This window comes from Phycodurus eques, chromosome 4 (genome assembly GCF_024500275.1).
Source record: "Phycodurus eques isolate BA_2022a chromosome 4, UOR_Pequ_1.1, whole genome shotgun sequence".
Lineage (NCBI taxonomy): Eukaryota > Metazoa > Chordata > Actinopteri > Syngnathiformes > Syngnathidae > Phycodurus > Phycodurus eques.
In genome coordinates this window covers 11115884-11138461 of record NC_084528.1, presented here as the reverse complement: position 1 = coordinate 11138461, position 22578 = coordinate 11115884, and the positions used below count along the sequence as shown (strand labels likewise).

At 41.9% G+C, this 22578-nt stretch overlaps 2 protein-coding genes across 2 annotated transcripts; both read left to right on the top strand.

Moving 5' to 3' along the window:
• Nucleotides 1-506: 506 nt before the first annotated feature.
• elovl4a (ELOVL fatty acid elongase 4a) lies at nt 507-6642 on the top strand. Its single transcript, XM_061673936.1, has 7 exons — nt 507-711; nt 1428-1504; nt 2195-2382; nt 2595-2675; nt 3798-3969; nt 4161-4288; nt 4885-6642. Exons 2-7 carry the CDS (start codon nt 1438-1440, stop codon nt 5212-5214), a joined length of 966 nt encoding a protein of 321 aa, XP_061529920.1. The 5' UTR covers nt 507-711; nt 1428-1437; the 3' UTR covers nt 5215-6642.
• A 6312-nt stretch (nt 6643-12954) lies between these two features.
• LOC133401225 (protein SOGA3) lies at nt 12955-20631 on the top strand. Its single transcript, XM_061673935.1, has 11 exons — nt 12955-13017; nt 13638-14567; nt 15640-15864; nt 15955-16113; nt 16557-16625; nt 17058-17377; nt 18640-18799; nt 18900-18969; nt 19142-19688; nt 19772-19901; nt 20431-20631. The coding sequence occupies exons 2-11, from the start codon at nt 13869-13871 to the stop codon at nt 20539-20541; spliced, it is 2490 nt and encodes an 829-aa protein (XP_061529919.1). The 5' UTR covers nt 12955-13017; nt 13638-13868; the 3' UTR covers nt 20542-20631.
• The last annotated feature ends 1947 nt before the right edge of the window (nt 20632-22578 follow it).

Sequence of the window (22578 nt, the reverse complement as noted above, 5' to 3'; positions counted from 1 at the left end):
TTGTAAAACTGATTTAAAAACACATCATACAGTAAGTGAAGAGAGAATCCTGGTGCACTGTTTCTCCCTGGTAGCATCCCTGGTAGTGTCCCAGCCTCACCTGTCTTTCATTATTAAAACATCTCATACTTGTATCAAATGGTCGTCTCTTGTATTGGAACCCGTGTGACTGTACAAGTCCAGTATAAAAGTAACCGACCATTTTATTTTGGTGGCACAGCAGCTGTATTTCCTGTCTTACCTCGGTGAATTTGACGATGTCAACGGGGCGCTTGTACTGCATCCGCCTCCCTTTGTGCGCATGCTCAAAGCATCCTTCCACCATCCTCACGCACCGAGCACGGGCTGAATCAAGCTCGACATAACACGCAGCGACAAGCAAAGCGGAAATGAGGTGATATTTACAAAATAAAGTCAACGCTTACAGCATATGCGCATGCTACTTTATTTTGAAATATGGACGTGAACCCAGAGCAGTTAATGTGTGTGTGAGGAGGTAACCTGACGGGGCTGCTGCGAAGGCTCAAGAGAATTGTTAGGCAAAGCAACGTCGGAGGGAGACATTCATGCCATCGCCATCGAACTCACCGCCGATGCTGAGCAATTGATATTTGGGGGAAAAAAATACAAAATAACTGGATTGGTAGGAGGGAGCATTTATACGCTGTATGACCTTGCACTGAATGTCATCAAAAAAAACAACACGGAAAGGTAACGGGCATCCCAACTGGTGCAGGAGAGGGCGATATAGAATGACATTTTGTGATATAGATGTTGTAACGACACTCGTTTTGATTTTGAAGCCGGAAATAGCTTCACGGGCATATACACGAGGACGAGAGAAGCGAGGCGAAGGCCCCGGTCGGTGCATGCCGCAGAATGCAAATGTGCCGAATCACATCACCTGCGCGGTATATTCAACTTCGTAAGGCGTTGTGCTTTATCATTAATGGTGATTTGGGGGGGAGTGGGGGGGGGGGGTGTATTGTGGGAACAGTTAAGCAACGTGAAGGCGATGGCGGATGCTGCGGCAGGCTTGGGCGAATGGGGTGTTGGTGATGGGCTGCTTGGGGGTGGGGGTCGCCCCCCCCCCACTACCATGAAATCAAGTCATCCTTATTCTCCTCCTCATCCGCCTGCGACTGCTGCCTGTTGGTCGCGTAAAAAAAAAAAAAAAATGTGCTGACACACGTGCTGTCCCGGCACATGCTCCCTTGCCTTTTGTGCGCATTCCACGTTGCAAATAGACTCGAGTCACTATAGAATATAATGCATCCATCGCGGTTGGCCCACGGTCTTCCTGTGGCTCGGTCTGCTCACTAATCTAATATGTTAACAAGCAGACACACAGTTAGCAAGCAGCATTTCTGGATCATTCTGTATCCGTATGCATGACACTGTGCTCAGCTCTCTTTACTTCATTTCAGGTCATCAGACATGGAGATTGTCACACATCTGATTAATGACACCATAGAATTCTACAAATGGACCTTAACCATCGCAGGTAACCACGATGGGGTTTTGTCACACAAGACGGGAAATGTTTTATGGTTTTCCTATTATTAAACAAAAATCTGATACAGTACAGACACAGTAGGCCTACATGCTTCCCAGTGGACAGCAACTGTTAATAGACTCAAGAATATGAATATAGTAAACCCCCGCTTGTTAATCATTTGCGCCCCCGCTATAATGCAAATTGCTTTTCCCACTAGTGATAGACCGGTTATCGGCCACGCCGTATAATATTGGCATTGGCGACCGGTTCAAGGTGTACCCCGCCTCCCGCCCGAAGATAGCTGAGATACGCTCCAGCAGCCCACGACCCTGCTGAGGATAAGCGGTGCTGAAAATGGATGGATGGATGAAGTGAGGTCTCATGAGGCATGATGCTAAGGTTTTTGAACTTTTTGAATCGCCAAAAAAAAAAAAAGAGCCACAAAAGCCAAAGAAAAAGCAGAGCACTCACTTCGATCCTTTGATACTTGATCAGCCGTAGTTTTATGCACTAGAAGTTATTTACAACATTATAGCCATAAAAATGTTGAACTTTACACGGATCTACGATGTCAGGGGCGTTTTGACTGTTGTGTGTATTTTTAGGAACTTACCCCAGCTGGCAACCTCAGCAGCTTCATAGTAAAATAAACCACTAGCTTTGTTTTCCGTTTAAAGTTGTCAATGTTTCCTACAGACAAGCGAGTGGAGAAATGGCCCCTGATGGACAACCCCCTGCCCACGTTGGCCATCAGTGCATCCTACCTGCTGTTCCTCTGGCTGGGGCCCAAATACATGAAGAACAGGGAGCCCTTCCAGCTCCGCAAAACACTCATTGTCTACAACTTCAGTATGGTCTTCCTCAACTTCTTCATCTTCAAAGAGGTAAAATATTTATTTATTTATTTATTATTATTATTATTATTTTTTTAAATATGCATCATAAATCATCCCCTTCAATCTTGATGAGACAGCCTTGTCCTGCGGGTTTTGATTAACCTCATCAATGCTTTCCCTCCACTTTTGAGTGCCTGTCATTTTCTGTTTAACCACCTAACCGGGAGAGACTCAAATGATATACATTTTTCTTCCTCTAGCTGTTTATGGCAGCCCGGGCAGCCAGCTACAGCTACATTTGTCAAAGGGTGGACTACTCAGATGACCCCAATGAAGTCAGGGTGAGTGCAAGGATCCATTGTGCAGGATTTTATGTATGTAATGGAGCTATTGTAAAGCAATATACAGTACTTAACTTGTTCTTTTATTGAACTAGTTTTCAAATGCGTTCTTGGAAGGGACCTTCTAAAACAAGTATATTCTAAAAATAACCAATAAAAGGGATCACAGGGGGGTGTCCAGTTTCAGTCATCTGTCTCCATGACGTAGAGATACCTGAAAGAAAAGAAGCCAAAGCTCAGCTGGTCTCAGGTGATCTGGTCGTGGAACAATGTTGAGATTGCATACATGACATAAAGTGTACGTACAATACGGGCTGGAGCTGCTGGGAAAACTGGCTCGTACACTGAGGCTGTCCCCACATATTTGGATATTGGAATGTCAAAATGAAGAATTAGATTCAGTATGAATAAGTGGGGGGGGGGGGGGCAGCACGGTGAAATTTTGGTTGGCACATCTGCCTTACAGTTCTGCAGTCATCTTTCATACTTCCCAGACCAGGCCGTTTTTTCCTCCCCAATTACTGAATGGCAATCGGCGGACTTTTACCAGTAAATTGTATTATTCCCAAATATCGATTTATCAGCAAGTGAGAAATAATGCTGCCACTTAGAATAGTCTCTAAGATATACAGTACTTCATGAGCTATCTGTCCCTGATCAACCTGTCACCCCGTGACACTGACATCAATTTTACTCTCCATAATGCACTCAACATGTGAACCAAGAATATTTTTTCCAAAAATGTTAAACATATTTGGATCTGGGGAATTCAAAGGTCTATTCAAACTGTATGAGTCATACTGCAAAAACAGAATTTTTGAAATTAAGGTGAGTAAATTAATTCATTGTCAACGTGGTGACAGGCCCAGTTTAGTGGTACTTCAACCATAAATATTGTTTATGTTGTCAAATTAAAGTTTCAAAGGATACCTTTTCTTTTATCATGGAATTCAGTGGCGTAACTAAGTGGTATACAACTAAGTGGTATAACCCACCCCTTGATTGAGAAATTAATGAAGAAGTGTGTTTCAAGACTATTGCCCGTATGTGTGTGTGTGCGTGCGTGCTTGTGTGTATTAGTCATATTGCAACTTAAAGAACATTTGACTGTACCCCACTCAGGTGGCAGGCGCTTTGTGGTGGTATTTCATCTCCAAAGGCATCGAGTACCTGGACACAGTGTTTTTCATCCTGAGGAAGAAGTTCAAGCAGGTCACCTTTCTGCACGTCTACCACCACTGCACCATGTTCACGCTCTGGTGGATCGGCATCAAATGGGTGGCGGGAGGACAGTGTGAGTGGCGTCAGGCTTTTTGCCAGCCATATTCATTAATTATTCATATTCTAGATGTCAGTCTTTCTTCGTTAAGATTTAAAAAATGATGCATGTCATAGTACATGGCGAAGGTAAGTGCTCACCAAATTATGAAAATACATACGGAGTAGACTAACTTAAATTATTTTTAACCTTTGTTTAATGTTCAGCTTTTTTTGGTGCACACATGAACGCGGCGATCCATGTGTTGATGTACCTCTACTATGGCCTGGCTTCCTGTGGTCCGAAGATCCAAAAGTACCTGTGGTGGAAGAAGTACCTGACCATCATCCAGATGGTAACATGCTTCATCACTGCGAGACTCAGATCATCATTTTTGTTGTTGTTGTCACTGACTCAAATCTTGTGCTAAGCTATATAACATTTTTAAATATACATTTATGCATTTATGTATTGGGAAAAAAAATAATATGACGCATGTTGTATGCTGTACAGGCTTTTAAATGCAGTACTTCTAATTTGTAAAAATCTAATATTTACTATCCTGACCCTTTTGTTATTTGTTCAGTTTTTTGAAAAGAATGGAATGAACTTTTTCAATCTCAATATGAATACTAAAGTAAAGGGAGCAAACAGTTTAATCACTGACAGAACTTCTGGCGATGACTGTTAAGATTTTGGTTATGTTTGTGTGTTTATTATTAAGATGACACAAAAACAACTCATTTTAAAAGTCAGAGAAGAACCTAATCAATTTTGATGTCCACAAATTTTGGGATTCAGGAACTTTATTTTTTTTATTTGAATTTTTTTCCCACATTTTTCTTAGATGTTTTTTTCATTCTCTATTAATCTGAATGTATCCATCTATCTAAATTCACTGATTCACTCTGCAAACATGTAATCCAATCTGATGTCCCGCTTTTGTCTCAGATTCAGTTCCACGTCACCATCGGCCACACAGCTTTGTCCCTCTACGTCAACTGTGACTTCCCTCACTGGATGCACTACTCCCTAATCTGCTACGCCATCACCTTCATCATCCTCTTCGGCAACTTCTACTACCAGACCTACCGCCACCAGCAGCCCAGGCGCGACGCCTCCTCCTCCTCCTCCTCCTCCAAAGCAGGCAAGGCCATCTCCAACGGGGCCATCAACGGACTCAGCAAGGCTGCCAATGGTGCGGCGGCGGTGAGCAAAGACGACAAACCCCAGGAAAACACTAGCAAGAGAAAGAGGAAAGGAAGAGCAAAAAGAGATTAGAGAAAATGGCTGTGGTAAGCTAGATCTGCTTTGAGTTATATAGTGTTCACCTGCAGAAGACCTAATTTAAAGAAAGATGGATGCGGTAAACGTGCGATGTATTCATTTCAAGACATGATGAGACTGGCTTTGTGTTGAGAGAGCGCCGTTTTGCTAGTATGAGAGGTTAAAGGTCATACAGAGGCCCCCATTATCACGAATAGGGCAAAATACTCTCGTGTCAGATCCGAGTGTTTCTTCTCTCTCTAGTGGTGCAGCCGTGGACTGATGGGGAATTAACATTCTCTGGATCTTTTGGAAAGAAATATTATCACAGGAATACTTGTGCATACACACAATCATGTCTGTTTAAATTGTACACACGTCTTTCACATGTATGAAGCTGATCATGTTCTAAAGTCGTTGACTGGTGAGTTGCTATGATAATCCTAGAGGAACTGCCGCTGTAACATGGCAGAAGTCATCATATCGTACATAATGTCAAAAGACGTCCATCCGTTGTTCACCCAATATTGTAGTAAAGATGGAAGAAACTGTCAATATCAAGTGGTATGTTGTAAGTAAAGATAGCAAGATAATATTTTGTTTTATTCTTTTGGAGTTGGATGTCAGTCTTCCATCGCATATGGAGGTGCTGCAGGTCTCAAAGTGATATTCAGTAAAAGTGTAAAATATTTGACAGTATTTCTGAATGGAACGTATGTTTTGTATGTCCCTACTTGTTTGTAATGTGACAAAGTGGACCTCCAATGTCATTTGCTCAGCCGTATGTTGAGTTTAATATGTTTGCTCCTGTTTTTTTTTTCGATTTATATTGTCATTTTATTGCTTGTCTAATAAGCTGGTGAAAAACGTTGTGCGCTTAAAGGTCATGTTATTGTTTAAGAGTATTCAAAGCTAGCTAGCTAACAACTTTTTTTTGTTTTATTTAAATTGATTTCATTCTTATGGTCAAATACTTTAAATGTTTTGATAGTTTTATGTTTACAGGCTTAGTCCATGCTTAGTCCATGTCTTCAGCTGGCTGAATGTAAACATCATCATAAAACAAAAAAAACAAAAAAACAATTGTACTCTCATTAATTTATATAAAAAGCAGGATTTGTTAACGTCGACAGTGACTACGTATGGAAATTTGCCTTGAAGAATAACTGCTGCACCCTTAGTATATACAGTGGAAATTGGCATTATTTTCCAATTTTCATCAACAAATACATTTCCATTTCATTGTTTTTTTTTTATGTATGTTTTTCAGTTTTCATGTACATACTGATGATCTTTTTTATTATCTCACTGAGAATGCTTGTCGTGTATTTGTGATGTATATATTACATTGTGATGTTTTGTACTCTGCCCCCAGCTCGTTTGTTGGCTTGGACATTTGTCCACCTTGCTTTTGTGTTTTTTCTTCTTCTTTTTTTTTTTTAAAGGTACAATATCATAAAATTGAACTCTTAAATTAAAACGAATGCCTGTACAAATCTTGGGTTTCAATTATATTGTATCATGTAATAAATGCAATAGTAACTCATTTACAAAAACAAAAAGATAAACGTAAGATTTTTATCTCAAAACGTATTGCACTACTCATTAATTTGGTAGTGTACAGTATAAATAATGCTATATAAGTGCAGTCCATAAAGTACATTGAGCGTAAATGTTATGATAAACACTATAGGGCGTCGTGGTAACGTGAACTATTGAAAATAAACTCCATCTTTTCTAATAAAAAAAAGCCTTTCACCCATTATCCACCAAGGCACCTCCATTTTCTCAATCCAATGAGGCATTGTTTGTGGAGTGGATTTTAATACAATATTTAATATTTTGAAATTCAGTAGTGTAAGTCACAATGTTTAAAAATAAGCATTAAAGCACATATATTTTCAAAGTGCTATTTTATTATGTTATATCATAAAATATGATTCATTTTGGCAATTTTCAGTGTCAGATACTTATTTTGTTCCAAAAGTGGATGTGTACAGTACCTTGATAAAGCTATTTCCGCCTTCTCAAATTCTTAATGTTTTGCTTGGTTTCCCCACTTTAATTTTTAAGATTATCAAATACTGTACATGTAAATGATCAGACGAAGATAACCCAAGTAAACATAAATGGCAATTTTATTTATTAAGGGAAAAAATATTCAAAGCTGCCAGGCCCTGTGTGAAAAAGTAAAAGCCTCCCTGAGCAACAACAACTGAAATCAAGCATTTTCTAATAACTAGCAATGAGTCTTCCTCTCTCTTAATGCAGCCCTATGGGGGGCACAAGCCAATGCAAACTGTAGGCCAGTCCCAAGCCAATGCAGAGGGTTGCATCAGGAAGGGTATCTGTCTTAAAACTTTGCCAAACAAATATGAACATTCATCCAATGAATTCCATACCGGATCGGTCGTGGCCCGGGTTAACAACGTCCGCCACCGGCGCCGTAAACCTGCAGGGCACCGTTGGAAATTCAGCTACTGTGGGTCGAAGTTGAAGAAGAAGAGGTGGAAAGCGGGTTCTTCGGCAGAAAGAGAAGAGAAAAGCACAGAGCCTAGAATTGAATGTGGGGACTATGAATGTTGAGACTATGACAGGAGGTGACTTGGAGGTGAAAAGAGTATCAGATCGAGTGATGAGGCTGAAACTTCAAATTGAGGGTGTTGTGTATAACGTGGCCGGGACGATGCCCGACTGGTTAGCACATCTGCCTCACAGTTCTGGGGACCGGGGTTAAAATCCCGGCCCCGCCTGTGTGGAGTTTGCATGTTCTCCCAGTGCCTGGGTGGGTTTCCTCCGGGTGCTCCGGTTTCCTCCCACACCCCAAAAACATGGGTAGTAGGTTGATTGAAGACTCTAACTTGCCCGTAGGTGTGTATGTGAGTGCAAATGGTTGTTCGTTTCTATGTGCCCTGCGACTGGCTGGCGACCGATTCTGTGTGTACCCCGCCTCCCGCCCGAAGATAGCTGGGATAGGCTACAGCAGCCCGCGACCCAAATGAGGATAAGCGGTAAAGAGAATGGATGGATGTGTAATGTGATTAGTGTCTATGCCCCACAGGTAGTATGTGACCTAGAGTGAAAGAGAAATTCTGGCAGGAGCTAGATGAAGTAGTTCTGAGCATCCCAGACAGAGAGAGAGTCGTGATTGGTGCAGATTGTAATGGACATTTGGTGAAGGAAACAGGGGTGATGAAGAAGTGATGGGTAAGTACGGCATCCCGGAAAGGAACTTGGAGGGACAGATGGTGGTAGGCTTTGCAAAAAGGATGCAAATGGCTGTCGTGAACACTTCTTTCCAGAAGAGGCAGGAACATAGGGTGACCTCCAAAACCTTTTTTTTTTTTTTTAAGCGATGCAGAAGTTGACTTCTGTGTTTTGGATCATTGTCCGGCTCCAGAACACAAGTCTCCTTCAGCTTGAGGTCATAAACTGATGGCCGAACAGTCTACTTTCCGGTAAAGAGCAGAATTCATGGTTCCATCAATCACAGAAAGCCGTCCAGGTCCTGAATAAGAAGAGCAGCCCCAGACCATCGCACTACCACCATCATGTTTGACTGTTGGTATGGTGCCTTTTTCTGAAATGCTGTGTAACATTTATATCAGATGTAACGAGACACACATCTTCAAAAAAGTGACTCGTCTAATCAGTCCACAGATGATGCTCTTAAAAGTTTGGGGAATCATTCAGATGTTGTTTTGTTTTGTTATTTTGTCTTTTGCAAAAGTAAGACAAGCCTTTATGTTCCTTTTGGCAGAAGTGGTTTTCGCCTTATAACTGTCATTCTTGCTGCAGTTTCTTCCTTTTTGTTGAATAATGAGCAGTGACTGAGGCAACGGAGGCCTGCAGTTCTGTAGCTGTTGTCCTGGATTCCTTTGTGACCTCCTGGTTGAGTTGTCTCTGTGATCTTGGGGTCATTTCTTTAGGCTAGCCAGTCTTGGGAAGGTTCACCACTGTTCCATACTTTTGCCCTTCGTGGATAATGGCTCTCACCATGGTTGGCTGGAGACATTTGCAGTCCTTTCCAGACTGATAAATGCCAATTATTTTGTTTCTCATCTGTTCTTGAATTTCTTCAGATCACAGATTTTTTAGATCCTTTGGCTGTCTTATTTTGTCGGACAGGTTCTATTAAAGTTATTTCTTGGTTGAACTGGTCTGGAGGTAATCAGGCTTAGGTGTGGTCAGTGAAAATAAACTCTGCTTTCCAAAAAATTTGATTAGCCACTGTTAATTCATGCTTTGACAAGGGAGCAATTACTTTTTCTCACAGTGCCAGGTAGGTTTGAATAGTCTTTTCCATTAATAAATGATCACAATTTTAAAGCTGCATTTTATGTTTACTTGAGGTATATTTGTCTGATGTCAAATTTTTTTTGGATGATCTTAAACATTGAAGTGGGGATATATGCAAAAAATATAAAACATTGAGGATGGGGCAATTACTTGTTCACAGCACTGTATATTACACTGTATATTAACTGATTCACAGCACTGAAAGTGAGTGTTGTTTCCTAACGGATGAGAATTCCAAACAATCACAAAGGTGAAAGTTTGAAAAACAATAAGCGCAGCACCTCTAAAATATTAATGTCAAAATGATGCATAAAGCACTGGATTCTTTTTTCGCCCGCTCTGACATAATTTAACAAAGGTTTCCATGGTAACTGTACACAGCAGCTGCTGGACCCTACCTACCCCTTCCTCTGGCTAAACTCCTCCCCTGACCCCCCTTGGCCTCTTCCCTCCTTCCACTTCCCCTTGAACCAGCTGAGGTCTGTGTGCGTGTGTCTGTGTGTGTATTGGTGGAGGTCATATATGTGTGCTTGTGTTATTGGTTAACGTGCAATTTTATAAGCTATGCTTTAAAAGGAACTCCTTAAAAGGAATGTAATGAGTGGGAGTTTTCCTCGTGGTGGGACTGTATGTGTCTGGCCATCCTTTCTGAATTGTTTCAACAAATTTGACCTCTGCGTTTAGCTCACAGTTGCGAGTTTATAATACAAAATGAATGAATGTTAAATGATCTCTGACAGTGTCAAACAATATCACCATTGTACTGAATTCAGCTTTTGCACTGGGTCTTTTCTGTGTAAGGTCAGTATTCATGCAGCTTATCCAACAAAGCAGTGTATCATTTTGCAACAAGTATAGTTTAGGTTATTTAAAATCTTTAATCCATGTACTGTATCTGTAATCAAATTTTGAAGATGACCATCTGTGGAGAATGACTCCTTTTCTTAGTGAATTATAAGTGACGTTGACAGAAAAGTACCCAGTTTCTTGTTTGGCACAAAGCCCAGCTGATATGTGAGATGAATCAACTGGGAATGGCGGTAATGTTTTGGTACCTAATGAGAGAAAGTAGTCGTGCCAAAGGTGTAAAATATTTCTAATTTCTATTCAACATTTTTGTTGGTTGTAAGGCAATGAATCGTATGACGCTTTTTAAAAAAAGGCACCATAAGGCCCCCCATAAATAATACACTGTGGCGACTCATAACAGCAGCCATCGCTTTGCACTTAAGACCTGTGTCGTTAATTGATGGCTGCAATATTTGGTCAACTGTGTTAAAATAAGAGGTGGCTTTATTTTCAAAATGAATAAATGCCTTACGGGCATGCACAGTGGTTTTGTGGTTAGTGGTCACAGTTCTGCGATTTGGGGTCAGAATCTTGGCTTTTACCTTCCTCTGTAGAGTTTACATGTTATCCCCATGTGTGAGACTTCCTCCCACAAATACATTCACTGTTAGGATAATTGAAAACTAAATTGCCTATAGGTGTAAAGGGGAGTGTGAATGGTTGTTTGTGTATATGTGCCCTGTGATTGACTCGTGACCAGTCCAGGGTCTCGCTCAAAATCAGCTGAAATACGCTCCAGATCACTCATGACCCGCGTGAGGATAAGCGGTTAGAAAATGGATGAATGAGTCCCATATGTATTATATACTTTACAGTATGATAGTGAAGAGACTGAATATACCGAATAAGTTTTTTGAGCTAATTGTTTCTCACAAGTTGAGTATGTGTCTGGGTAAAAAAAAAAACATTTTTAAATCTCTAAACAGGAATAATTTATGACGCTGAGTATGTGATTTTGCAGATTTTTTCTCGTACTTGACGTAGGAATAATAATAATAATAACAAAAATCTAACATAAATGCCACTGCTCATATCACAGAAAGAATCTAAATGGCACTTTCAGTGATATGAAATAATAGATTAATATACGGATAAAGAAAGTCAAACATGTATTTTTTCTTGTTTGACAAAGACCTAAATTTGTATCTGGTCTGGCACACAGGAGTCTCTGTGATGCAGACATCTGCCACTTAATGCAGCCAAATGGGTTAATGGTTCTGGCGCATAAATACACAAGAAGGGTGAGAGTGGACTCTGTAAAAAAAGGGGAGCCTGAATATCTATTGTCACACTGTAAGAAAATGCATCAATCCTGTCTCTAGCAGGCTTATAGCAACATGATGTCACAACCATTGTTGAACTACTGTATAAGACATGACACCAAGGAGAGCAGACTTCATGACGTTATAATGCAGCTAAAGCTAAACACTGTGCCTGTAAAAAATCTCTCACACAGTACTTTTTCTCCTTTACGCAGCAAGAGAGCATCTCCCTCTTTGTGCTATTTTGGAATTCAAATTTTTAAACAATGTGTCAATCGTCATTCTGTGCTTAAAAGGCTAAGAATCCAAGGCAAAATGATTATAGTCAGGTTCTGCAATTCAAAGGAGAATTAGGCCTTGTACCAGACACAATTGACACTCGTCTGTAACTGTTCCAAATATGTTCAAATGTTCCTGAACATCAAGCAAATTCTTGCAGAAAGTAGTTGGCAGGCAGAAACGTCTTTCATATTACTCCCCTGACGGCATTACATAAGGCTCAGGCTTTAATTCCAAACACGGTATTTTAGTTGCATCACGATCTTCTTGAGTTTAAAAGGTTTCTGCTCATTTAGTGCATTGGGGTTTGCATACAGCTTCTCATGCATGATTACAGAATTGAAGTACCAAAGGATATTGTGAAAAATAACAATTACGGCCCACTTCTGCAAACAATTTCGTATTGTGAAGTATCTGTTTTTGACCTGGAGGGTCACGGTTCAAGTCTCACTGCAAACGAAAACAAGGAAACAAAGGGGGGAAAAAAAGTTGTTAGAGACGCGACTCTGCTTCCTGCTTTTGAGCTGCCCTTGAGCAATGCACAAAACCCACCCACTCCACTAGCTCAAGAAGTTCAACACTGTTTGTATGGGCCTTCATGACATCTCTCTCTGCATGTTAGTTGAATTTGCCTTTTGGGATGATAATTAACATCCATCCAGCTGACTTTGGGTGAGAGGCGCTGTACGTACTGGTCACCAGCCATTCGCAGGGCACAACAAACAACCATTCACACCTAAGGACAATGGAAAGAATATTTCAATTGTGTATCTAAATAAGGTACATCATGAAAATGGTTTTGAAAACAATTTGGATATAGACACTCTTTTCCATCCTTGTGTAGAGCCACGCAAGCTGCTCTATTATTTATGTTTAAAATATAAGGCAATAGCATTTACGATCATGATTGTTTAGAGAAACATTGTCAGTAAGTAATTGGAGGTGAAATGGCTTGAAAGAGCGTGTGGCACGGTACGTTTCCCGTACAGTCCGCCAATGAGAGCTGCCCTCCCAGCGATGATGTAATGTCATGAATATGCAAATTGCCTGGCTGGTGGTTGGGAGGCTCTGGAGTCAGCATCCCCTCTGCCTTCTTCATCACCATTGAGCTTCAGCATCCGACTAAAAGGTAAGAAAAAGAACATTAGATGCTCTTCATCCTCCTATCTGATCAGATGGGTGACAACAAGGGTGTGACCACAACAAAAAGGGTACATTTGACTGTGGTTGACATGATTAGGCTGTCTGGCCTCCACCGTTGATTTACTGTTGCCTTTCACAATAGGTCATCTTAAAGATACTGTAGGATAAAACCACTATACGCTGGTTTTGCTTTTTTGGAGTACGAGAGTATAATGTAATAACATTTCAGTTTGAGAATCATCGCTATTTCATGGTTGAACTGGTCATAATAAAATGTTTGAACTGTGAAAATGAGGGAGAATATCGTGTTGTCAACCAGTGATACTTATTTTTTTTAAGCTCATTCTCATGCACTTGATTAATAGTGAGTCATCGAGCATGTTGGGAAAAAGGAGATGATGGCTGACAGGAAACGATTGGTGGAGCCCGGCCCATCTTCATTTGATTCAGGATGATAACATTTGACATCTGATGATTATTTGTCCTGTATGTTAGGCCAGCTTGAATAGCCTGTGACTTTGTCTGTTTTTTTTTTTTTTTTTTTTTTTTTTCCCCTGATGCACGCCCTCTACGCCCCAACTGGTTGTCTAATTGGCTGAGCTGCAGCTGATCCCACATGCACCCCATCAAACTGAGACTGAATGGCCCATCGCTTGTCTCTGCAGGGCGTCATCGACAATGCCCCATCTGCCTGCATGCGCCTTGTTTAAGAGTAAAAAAGGAAGCTTACCTATGTATTCGGTGCGAGGCTGAAGGGCGGTATTGTGTTACAGCTGCAGCCTGCAAGGTTAGGACTATGGATGTTGTCGAGGATGAGCTGAGCCTCTCACACGCACCATGATGCAGCCGTCATCCTCCTCCGACACGCCGAGGCAGGCGGACAATAGCAGCCGGAAGCAGCAGCGTTCCTCCTCCCCCGCCGGCCTGAAAGCGACAAAGCACCTCGCCTCAAAACCGGCGGCGCAGGGTGCAGGGGCAGGGAGAAGCAGCCGAGGTCATTCCCCCGTCTCATCGGGCAGGGAGCGGCAGGCCGGAGGCGCTCAAGCATACAAAGGCGCGGCCGCTATTCAGGTTGCCGGTGCTGAAAGCCCCACGCTGAGCCGGGCGGCGCCAGACAGAGGTGGCACCCAGACATCTGACGACTCCCCCCCGCGCCTGTGCCCCGATGCCTCCTCCCCCTCCAGAGCCGATCCGAACAGAGTTGTGTCAGATCAGCCCTGCGCAAGCAAATCCCCCAAATTGAGGAGTAAAAACCAGAAAGGAGGGGACGCCTCTGCAGCGAGTAAGAACAGCTCCAAAAGCGCAGTGGGCTGCGGACCTGGCTTCTGGAAGGAGGGGTGCTTACAATCCGAGCTGATTCAGTTCCACCTGAATAAAAGCTTAGGGAAGAAGGGAACAAAGATGCAGGCCAAACCGGCATCTCCCCCTGCCTTGGAGCTGTCCCCTGAGCCTGAGCCCCGACAACGAGGCCCCCCACAACCCCAGACACTCCTGGAGGAGGTGGAACGGCTTGAGGATGAAAACGATGACCTTAAGGTAAATTCTATACACATCTTACAACTCAAGCATGTAGTCTGCAGTGTCACACACCTGTTGTACTTCCATTTGCTGCATTATATTAACCGCGGTGGCGAGTGGTGCATTTGGTACCTGGGCCTTCAGTGGGGACTGACCCAACTTAATGCACCTCTTATGAGCATGTCTGTGTGGATCGGATATCACGTTGCAACAATTCTCTACCAAAATGTAACAGCAGGCAACCGTGCCATGTACATCATCTGTAGCAGCCGAGAAAGAAAAAACAAATATATAATAACATGACAAAAACATTACAAAATGAAATAAAGACCTCATACTCACCAGAGATGCTAGTTAGTGAATGTATTAATGTGTGCAGATCGCTAAGGATGTGTTATGCTAATTTGGCTTTCTCTGACCAACCAATCAGTGGATGAAAAAAATGCTGTCGCTATTTTGGGCGACCTAGCTGGTTCTCTAAGGCGAATTTGAAATCTAAATGAAAAAACAAACCAACCAAATAACGATGCCATTGCCACGCCTTTTTAGTTGCTGCCCCAGAATTGTGGCATGAGCTGCCTCTGCACCTTACGCAGGTCCGTTCACTTAAGTCCTCTGTTTAAATGCACTATTTTTCTTCATTGGCTTAGTTTTAGAGATTTTAGATTTTTTTTTTCTTTTTTATAGTTTTTTTTAAAAATAGTGAATTTCACATGACGGTATAATTTTTTTGTTATTCTTTGTTGTTTTAACCTCACTGCTGTGTCCAGCAGTTTGGTCAACTGTGTTGTTTTGAAAGTGTTATTATTAAGGTTGGCTTGGATTGGATATATTTTAAATTATATCAGAAAGCACGACTGATTCTTAAGGCTCAGCCTGGGCAGATTACACTGGCATGGCAGCACATAGAGGCTGATATGTGATTGGACAAAATATTGAACATCCGCATACACATACTGGAAGCAGCGTAAACAAGGGAAGCGCCATGAAATGAAGACAATAGATTGTTTGGGATAAATCAATAGAATTTCATTCTTGAGCCTATTCAGTCATAGCCTAACATCTGGCTATTTGTTTCAATGTTTGCAAGACTGAAGTTGAGGAAATGCGAGCAGAGATGGATGAGATGCGGGACACCTTCTATGAGGAAGATGCCTGCCAGCTGCACGACGTGCGCAGAGAGCTAGAGAGAGCCAACAAGAATTGTCGAATACTCCAATATCGCCTGAAGAAGGCCGAGAGAAAAAGGATGCGCTTCACAGAGACTGGCCAAGTGGATGGAGAGATGCTCAGAAGTCTTGAGCAAGACCTGAAGGTAACGTTAACATGCACGGATTGTCAGTCATTTAGGTTCTACGTAGTCCATTTGCCTTAAGCATGCGTTGTATGCTTTCCCACTAATCAGGTGGCAAAGGATGTGTCTGTGCGTTTGCACCATGAGCTGGAGAACGTGGAGGAGAAGAGGACAAGGACAGAAGAGGAGAATGAGAAGTTAAGGCAGCAACTGATAGAAGTGGAGGTCACCAAACAAGCTCTTCAGAATGAGCTACAGAAAGCAAAAGAGGTGAGGAGGCAAAAGCAACCTGTGCTTAGTGAGGTGAATACAAAGGAGGGGTTTAAAAGTTCATGGTAGTAAAATACGCTTGTATTAATTGTCACCTACAAACAAAAGTGTACTGAATGCAGGAATTTTTTCATAACACCTGATATTTTTTATTAAAAAGTTATTGCTATTGTTCTTATAAGCCTAAATGTAGAATTGCCATACCTGTGCAGCCCAGCAATGTTATTTATAAAATATAGGGTTTATCAATGCCCCTAGGGATATATTTCTGTTTTTTTTTCGTTTTTTTCCCCTCTCGAATATGGACTGGTCTGTTTGCCAATGTCTGTCCTCCAAGTGATAGAAACCGCTGCTGGCAGCCGAAGTAGCAACAGCAGAAGATGATGATGATTTATAATGATGATGATGATTATTCTGAAGATGTAAGCATTGTTTCCCTTCAGCGCTCACTGAAAAGAAAAGGAAGCAAGGATCTCCAGAAAGAGAGAAAGGCTCAGCAGACCCCAACTGAGGTGAGACCGTCAGTTTTGGCTACATGCTACCACTTCCGTATAATATATTTTGTCCATGTAATCACTTTAATTAATTGCATTGCTCATATTGTACTGAGCATCTGACCCGAAGTTTTGTTCCTGTTTTAGTTTCCGGTTCTATGGTTATCATCACTGTTTAACCCTTCTGTGATGGCTTCACACCCACACAAAAAATCACATTACAAATAAGTTAAAGCTTATTAAACTTCAAGCTACAGTATATAACTTTTGGGAAAGTCAACTTTTGGGACAAACAACAACAACAGCATTAGATATATTTAGTGAACTACTTACATGCATACAGTGCGTATCTAGAAAGGGCATTGCAATATGGGCTGGAGTAACAAAATTGTAAATATATGCTTCTTTTCATATAAATCACTCAAAGTAAATCACCCTCCCATTTCATAGGAAGAAAATGACGATCTGAAATGCCAATTGGCCTTCATCAAAGAGGAGGCTGTCTTAATGAGGAAAAAGATGGCAAAGATAGACAAGGAGAAGGACCGCCTGGAGCAGGAGCTGCAGAAGTACCGCTCCTTCTACGGGGACGTGGACAGCCCGCTGCCCAAAGGCGAAGCCGGGGGTCCCCCAACGACGCGTGAATCTGAACTGAAGCTCCGCTTGCGGCTGGTTGAGGAGGAGGCCAACATCCTGGGGAGGAAGATTGTAGAGTTGGAGGTGGAGAACAGGGGACTGAAGGCTGAGTTGGATGACATGAGGGAGGACAGGTGATCAATCATCATGAAATCATTATATTGTCTACAACAGGGATGGGCAAGCTCAGGGGCCAAATTTGATTTTTAAAATGGACATAAGGGCCAAAAGCATGCATGTAATATTAATTGAGGACTCTAAATCGTCCTTAGGTGTGAATGGGAGTGAGAACGGTTGTTTGTCTATATGTGCCCTGCAATTGGCTGGCGGCCAGTCTAGGGTGTAAACCGCATAACAGCCAAAATCAGCGGGGATAGGTTCTGGTGAGGAGAAGCGGTATAGAATTTTTTTCACTCTTTGTATATGGTTAATTTTTTTCCTCATTAATGTACACACAGCACCCCATATTGACAGGGGGAAAAAACAGAATTGTTGGAATCTTTGCTGATTTATTAAAAAAGAAAAACTGAAATATCACACAGCCATAAGTATTCAGACCCTTTGCTGTGACACTTATCTTTTTAACTCGGGTGCTGTCCATTTCTTCTGATCATCCTTGGGATGTTTATACACCTTCATTGGAGTCCAGCTGTGTTTGATTATACTGATTGGATTTGATTAGGAAAGCCACACACCTGTCTATAGAAGACCTTACAGCTCACAGTGCATGTCAGAGCAAATGAGAATCATGAGGTCAAAGGAACTGCCTGAAGAGCTCAAGAAACAGAATTGGGGCAAGGCACAGATCTGGCCACAGTTACAAAAAAAATGTCTGCTGCACTTAAGGATTCTTAAGAGCACAGTGGCTCTATTGACAGTGGACTCATGGATGTATTAGCTCAAAAGGGTGCTTCTACTAAATACTGAGCAAAGGGGTCTGAATACTTATGGCTGTGTGATATTTCAGTTTTTCTTTTTTAATAAAGCTGCAAAATTTCAACAATTCTGTTTTTTTTTCTGTCAATATGGAGTGCTGTGTGTACATTAATGTGGAAAAAAATGAACTATAATGTTTTTAGCTAATGGCTGCAATATAAAAAAGTGAAAAATTTAAGGGGGTCTGAATACTATATTCTATCTATGTATCAACAATAAGTCAATCAACCAATTATTTAATTAGGTAAATGAATAAAAATGAAATAAATACACAAACAAATATTTTCAGGAAAAAAGTGGCCAAATTAATGCAGCGATGTAAATGTTGGTAGGCCGGATTAAATTATGGAGCAGGCTATATTTGGCCCACGGGCAATACTTTGCTGATCCCTGGTTCATAGCGTAATACGTGATTGGGACCGTGTGTGGACACATGCCAATGCTCATTGTCCTCTCCTAGTCTGGTGGCCGCAGGAGTGGATGGTGATGACCGTGGAGGTCAGCAGTGCAGAGAGCAGGGTGAGGCACTCTCCGAGCTGAGGCAGCAGCTGCAGCTGGTGGAGGATGAAGCAGAACTTCTGCGCAGGAATTTAGCCGATGTGGAGGAAGAAAACAAAAAGGTAGTTCATCAGTAGATATCCCCAAAAAGATGAAATCGGACCAAGGGTGCGGGCTGTGCATCTTTTAACATGGGACGATTTTTTTCCACTTCATGTTTAGGTGACAACTGAGCTGAACAAGCTCAAATACAAGGCTGGCTCCCATGAAGGTGGCTCAAGACACGGAGGAGGTTTGTTTTGCCTTATTTTCCAGTCACTAACAAGCAGCTGCAAAGCAGAACAACGACCATAAATGTGTGTCTGATGGAAAATGTGTGTCATAAGGCTTCCAGGTGGAGCACATTAAAGTCTCATTTGCGGAGGTGTCCCACTTTTCACTGTTGGCTTGTTTCGACATCCCAGGAGGAACTGACCCTGCTAAAATGGAGGCCCTCCAGGAGGAGCTTAAGGCAGCCCGTCTGCAGATCAATGAACTGAGCGGCAAAGTGATGCAGCTCCAGTATGAGAACCGTGTGCTGCTGTCTAACATGCAGCGTTATGACCTGGCTTCACACCTGGGCATACGAGGCAGCCCTCGTGACAGTGACGCAGAGAGTGACGGAGGGCGGGATGATGACACCCCCTCAGCCTCAGCCTCCTCACCTCGCCTCCTGCCACCCCACCGTAAACGGGAGGGCCCAGTTGGAGGCGAGAGTGACTCGGATGAGGTGAGGAACATCCGCTGCCTTACCCCGACGCGCTCCCTCTACTCACCTGTGGAGAGCCGTTTTTTATCCAGAAGCCTGAAGGACCGGCAGCAGATGATAGACATCCGAATCGAGGCCGAAAGGCTGGGCCGCACCATCGACAGGCTTATTGCTGACACCAGCACCATCATTGCTGAGGCTCGTGTTTACGTCACCAATGGTGAGCTGTTTGCTAGGCTGGATGACGAAGATGAAGGTGGCAGGTATGTATCAAATGTATGAGGTCATAAGTGACTCTTCTTGATGCCTTGGACTGCAATTAAAGAACACACCTCTTGCTTTGCAGGATCCGAGAACATGAGCTGCTATATCGTATCAATGCGCAGATGAAAGCCTTCAGAAAGGAGCTGCAGGGCTTCATTGACCGGTTGGATGTTCCAAAACAAGATGACAAACAACCAGAGGAACCTCTATCTGTAAGCGCAATTCAGTACACACAGTACTGTGCAAGGGTCTTAAGCCACCATTACTGTAGATTTTGTATTAATCAACCTCTTTATTAGAACAACAACGTCATCTTTTACGTCTTTGACGTGTCTATATAGCACGTCTTGCACGAACACGACCGCACTATTCACTATTTACACTACATATGTCTGAAATAAATGCATTCCCCTGAACCTTGAGAACACAATCAGAAAATACAACCAGAAAAATTAGCTTACGGAGGCTTCGGTGAGTTCTTCATTTCGCATCACACTTGACCAACTTTTCTCTCTTAAATCAAAATGGAACGAAGCCCTTATTAATGTCATTGCAACACACACAATTTACAGTTTTCCCAGGTCAAAATCATCGATGTAAAAAAAAAGGTTGTTACAGTATTGGACAGGGCAGTGGCCTTTCTCACAGAAGTGAAAATGATCACTGTTGTCTAATGCATGTGTCTTATGCTAACTCTTTGTCTAATTTCTCCTTCTCCCCCTTTTTATTTCACTCATCAAGATGTTTCAACCCATTATTTTGCTGATCCTCATTCTTGTTCTGTTTTCGTCACTCTCTTATGCCACCATTTTTAAACTTGTGTTTCTTTTCACTCTTTTCTTTGTTCTGTAGGTCTCACATATGCCATGTTGTACATCTTTGTCTATTTTTTCCCCCCCATGTAGTCCTTCATTTTAATTCTTTATATTTAACACAAGGTCACTCAAGGTACAGGACATTATCATTTTACAAGCACGACCCAAGCCATTCTTCGCTTCAGATCCTTTCAACTTCTAAGGGAGACCAAACACCTTGGGGAGATAGTGAAGAACTAGGTGAGTATGCAACACAATTTCAGATTGATTGAAATGTATTAGTTGTATAATTAGAGAACCTTTCTGGGCTGTGTGGGCATGCACTGGTGTGTTTAATGCAAATGTTGCTACAGCTTTTTTGCACTAATTCAACTGAGTTAACAATTACCATACAGTGGTATGAAGAAGTGTTTGCCCCCTTCCTCACTTCTTATTTTTTTGCATGCTTGTAACACTTAAATGTTTCCCATCATCAAACAAATTTACATATTGGTTAACAACAACACAAGTAAACACAAAATGCAGTTTTAAAGTGGTTTTTATTATTAAGGGAGAAAAAAACTCCAAACCTACATATCCCTATGTGATAAAGTGATTGCCCCCCCCCCCCCCCCCCACCTTAAAACATAACTTAACCGTGCTTTATCATACCTGAGTTCAATTTCTTCAGCCACACCCAGGTCTGATACTACCACACCTGTTGTCAATCAATAAATCCCTTAAATAGGACCTGCCTGACAAAGTGAAGTAGACCAAAAGATCATAAAAAGCTAGACATCATGCCAGAAAGAAAGTAATTGAAATGCATCAGTGTGGAAAATGTTATAAAGTCATTTCTAAAGCTTTGGTCGTCCAGCGAAACACAGTGAGAGCCATTATATACAAACGACGAAAACATAAAACAGTGGTGAACCTTCCCAGGAGTGGTGAGCCGAACAAAATTACCCCAAGAGTGCAGTGGCGACTCATCCAAGAGGTCGCAAAAGACCCCACAACAACATCCAAAGAGCTGCAGGCCTCACTTGCTTCAATCAAGGTCAGTGTTCATGACTTCAACATAAGAAAGAGACTGGGCAAAAATGGCCTGCATGGCAGAGTTCCAAGCCAAAAACTACTGCTGAGAAAAAGAACATTAAAGCTTGTCTCAATTTTGCCGGAAAACATCTTGATGATCCCAAAGACTTTTGGGAAAACACTGTGTGGTATGACGAGACAAAAGTGGAACATTTTGGAAGGTGTGTTACCTATTACATCTGGCGTAAAAGTAACACCGCATTTCAGAAAAAGAACATCATGCCAACAGTAAAATATGGTGGTGGTAGTGTGATGGCCTGGGGCTGTTTTGCTATTTCAGGACCTGGAAGACTTACTGTAATAAACAGAACCATAAATTCTGCTGCCTACAAGGAAATCCTGAAGGGGAACGTCTGGTCATCTGTACGTGACCTCAAGCTGAAACAAACTTGAGTTCTGCAGCAGGACAATGATCCAAAACACACAAGCAAGTCCACCTCTAAAAGGCTGAAGAAAAACTAAATGAAGACTTTGGAGTGGCCTAGTCAAAGTCCTGACCTTTTCACTGAGATGGTGTGGCATGACCTTACAAAGGCGGTTCATGCTAAAAAAAACCTCCAATGTGGTTGAATTAGAACAATTCTGCAAAGATGAGTGGGTCACAATTCCTCCACAGTGCTGTAAGAGACTCACTGTAAGTTATCGCAAATGCTTGATTGCAGTTGTTCCTGGTAAAGGTGGCCCAACCAGTTATTAGGGTTAGGGGGCAATCACGTTTTCACACAGGGCTATGTAGGTTTGGATTTTTTTCATCCCTTAAAAATAAAAAAACTTCATTTAAAAACTGCATTTTGTGTTTACTTGTTATCTTTGACAACAATTTAAAATCATTTGAGGATGGGAAATATTTAAATGTGACAAATATACGAAAGCAAAAATCAGGAAGGAGGCTAACACTTTTTCACACCACTCTAAACAGAATATGAAATTATTTCCATTGGTTCTCATAGCTTTATTCAGGGAGAAAAATATACCCAAAATACCTTTATGGGTACGGCAG

Bases quoted from the DNA above. Each gene is read 5' to 3' on its own strand.
- LOC133401225 (XM_061673935.1), top strand. From the start codon at position 13,869: ATGATGCAGCCGTCATCCTCCTCCGACACGCCGAGGCAGGCGGACAAT. The intron at 14,568-15,639 runs GTAAATTCTATA...AATGTTTGCAAG, and splicing joins ATGAAAACGATGACCTTAAG to ACTGAAGTTGAGGAAATGCG. The intron at 15,865-15,954 runs GTAACGTTAACA...CCCACTAATCAG, and splicing joins GTCTTGAGCAAGACCTGAAG to GTGGCAAAGGATGTGTCTGT.
- elovl4a (XM_061673936.1), top strand. From the start codon at position 1,438: ATGGAGATTGTCACACATCTGATTAATGACACCATAGAATTCTACAAA. The intron at 2,383-2,594 runs GTAAAATATTTA...TTCTTCCTCTAG, and splicing joins ACTTCTTCATCTTCAAAGAG to CTGTTTATGGCAGCCCGGGC. The intron at 3,970-4,160 runs GTGAGTGGCGTC...TTTAATGTTCAG, and splicing joins ATGGGTGGCGGGAGGACAGT to CTTTTTTTGGTGCACACATG.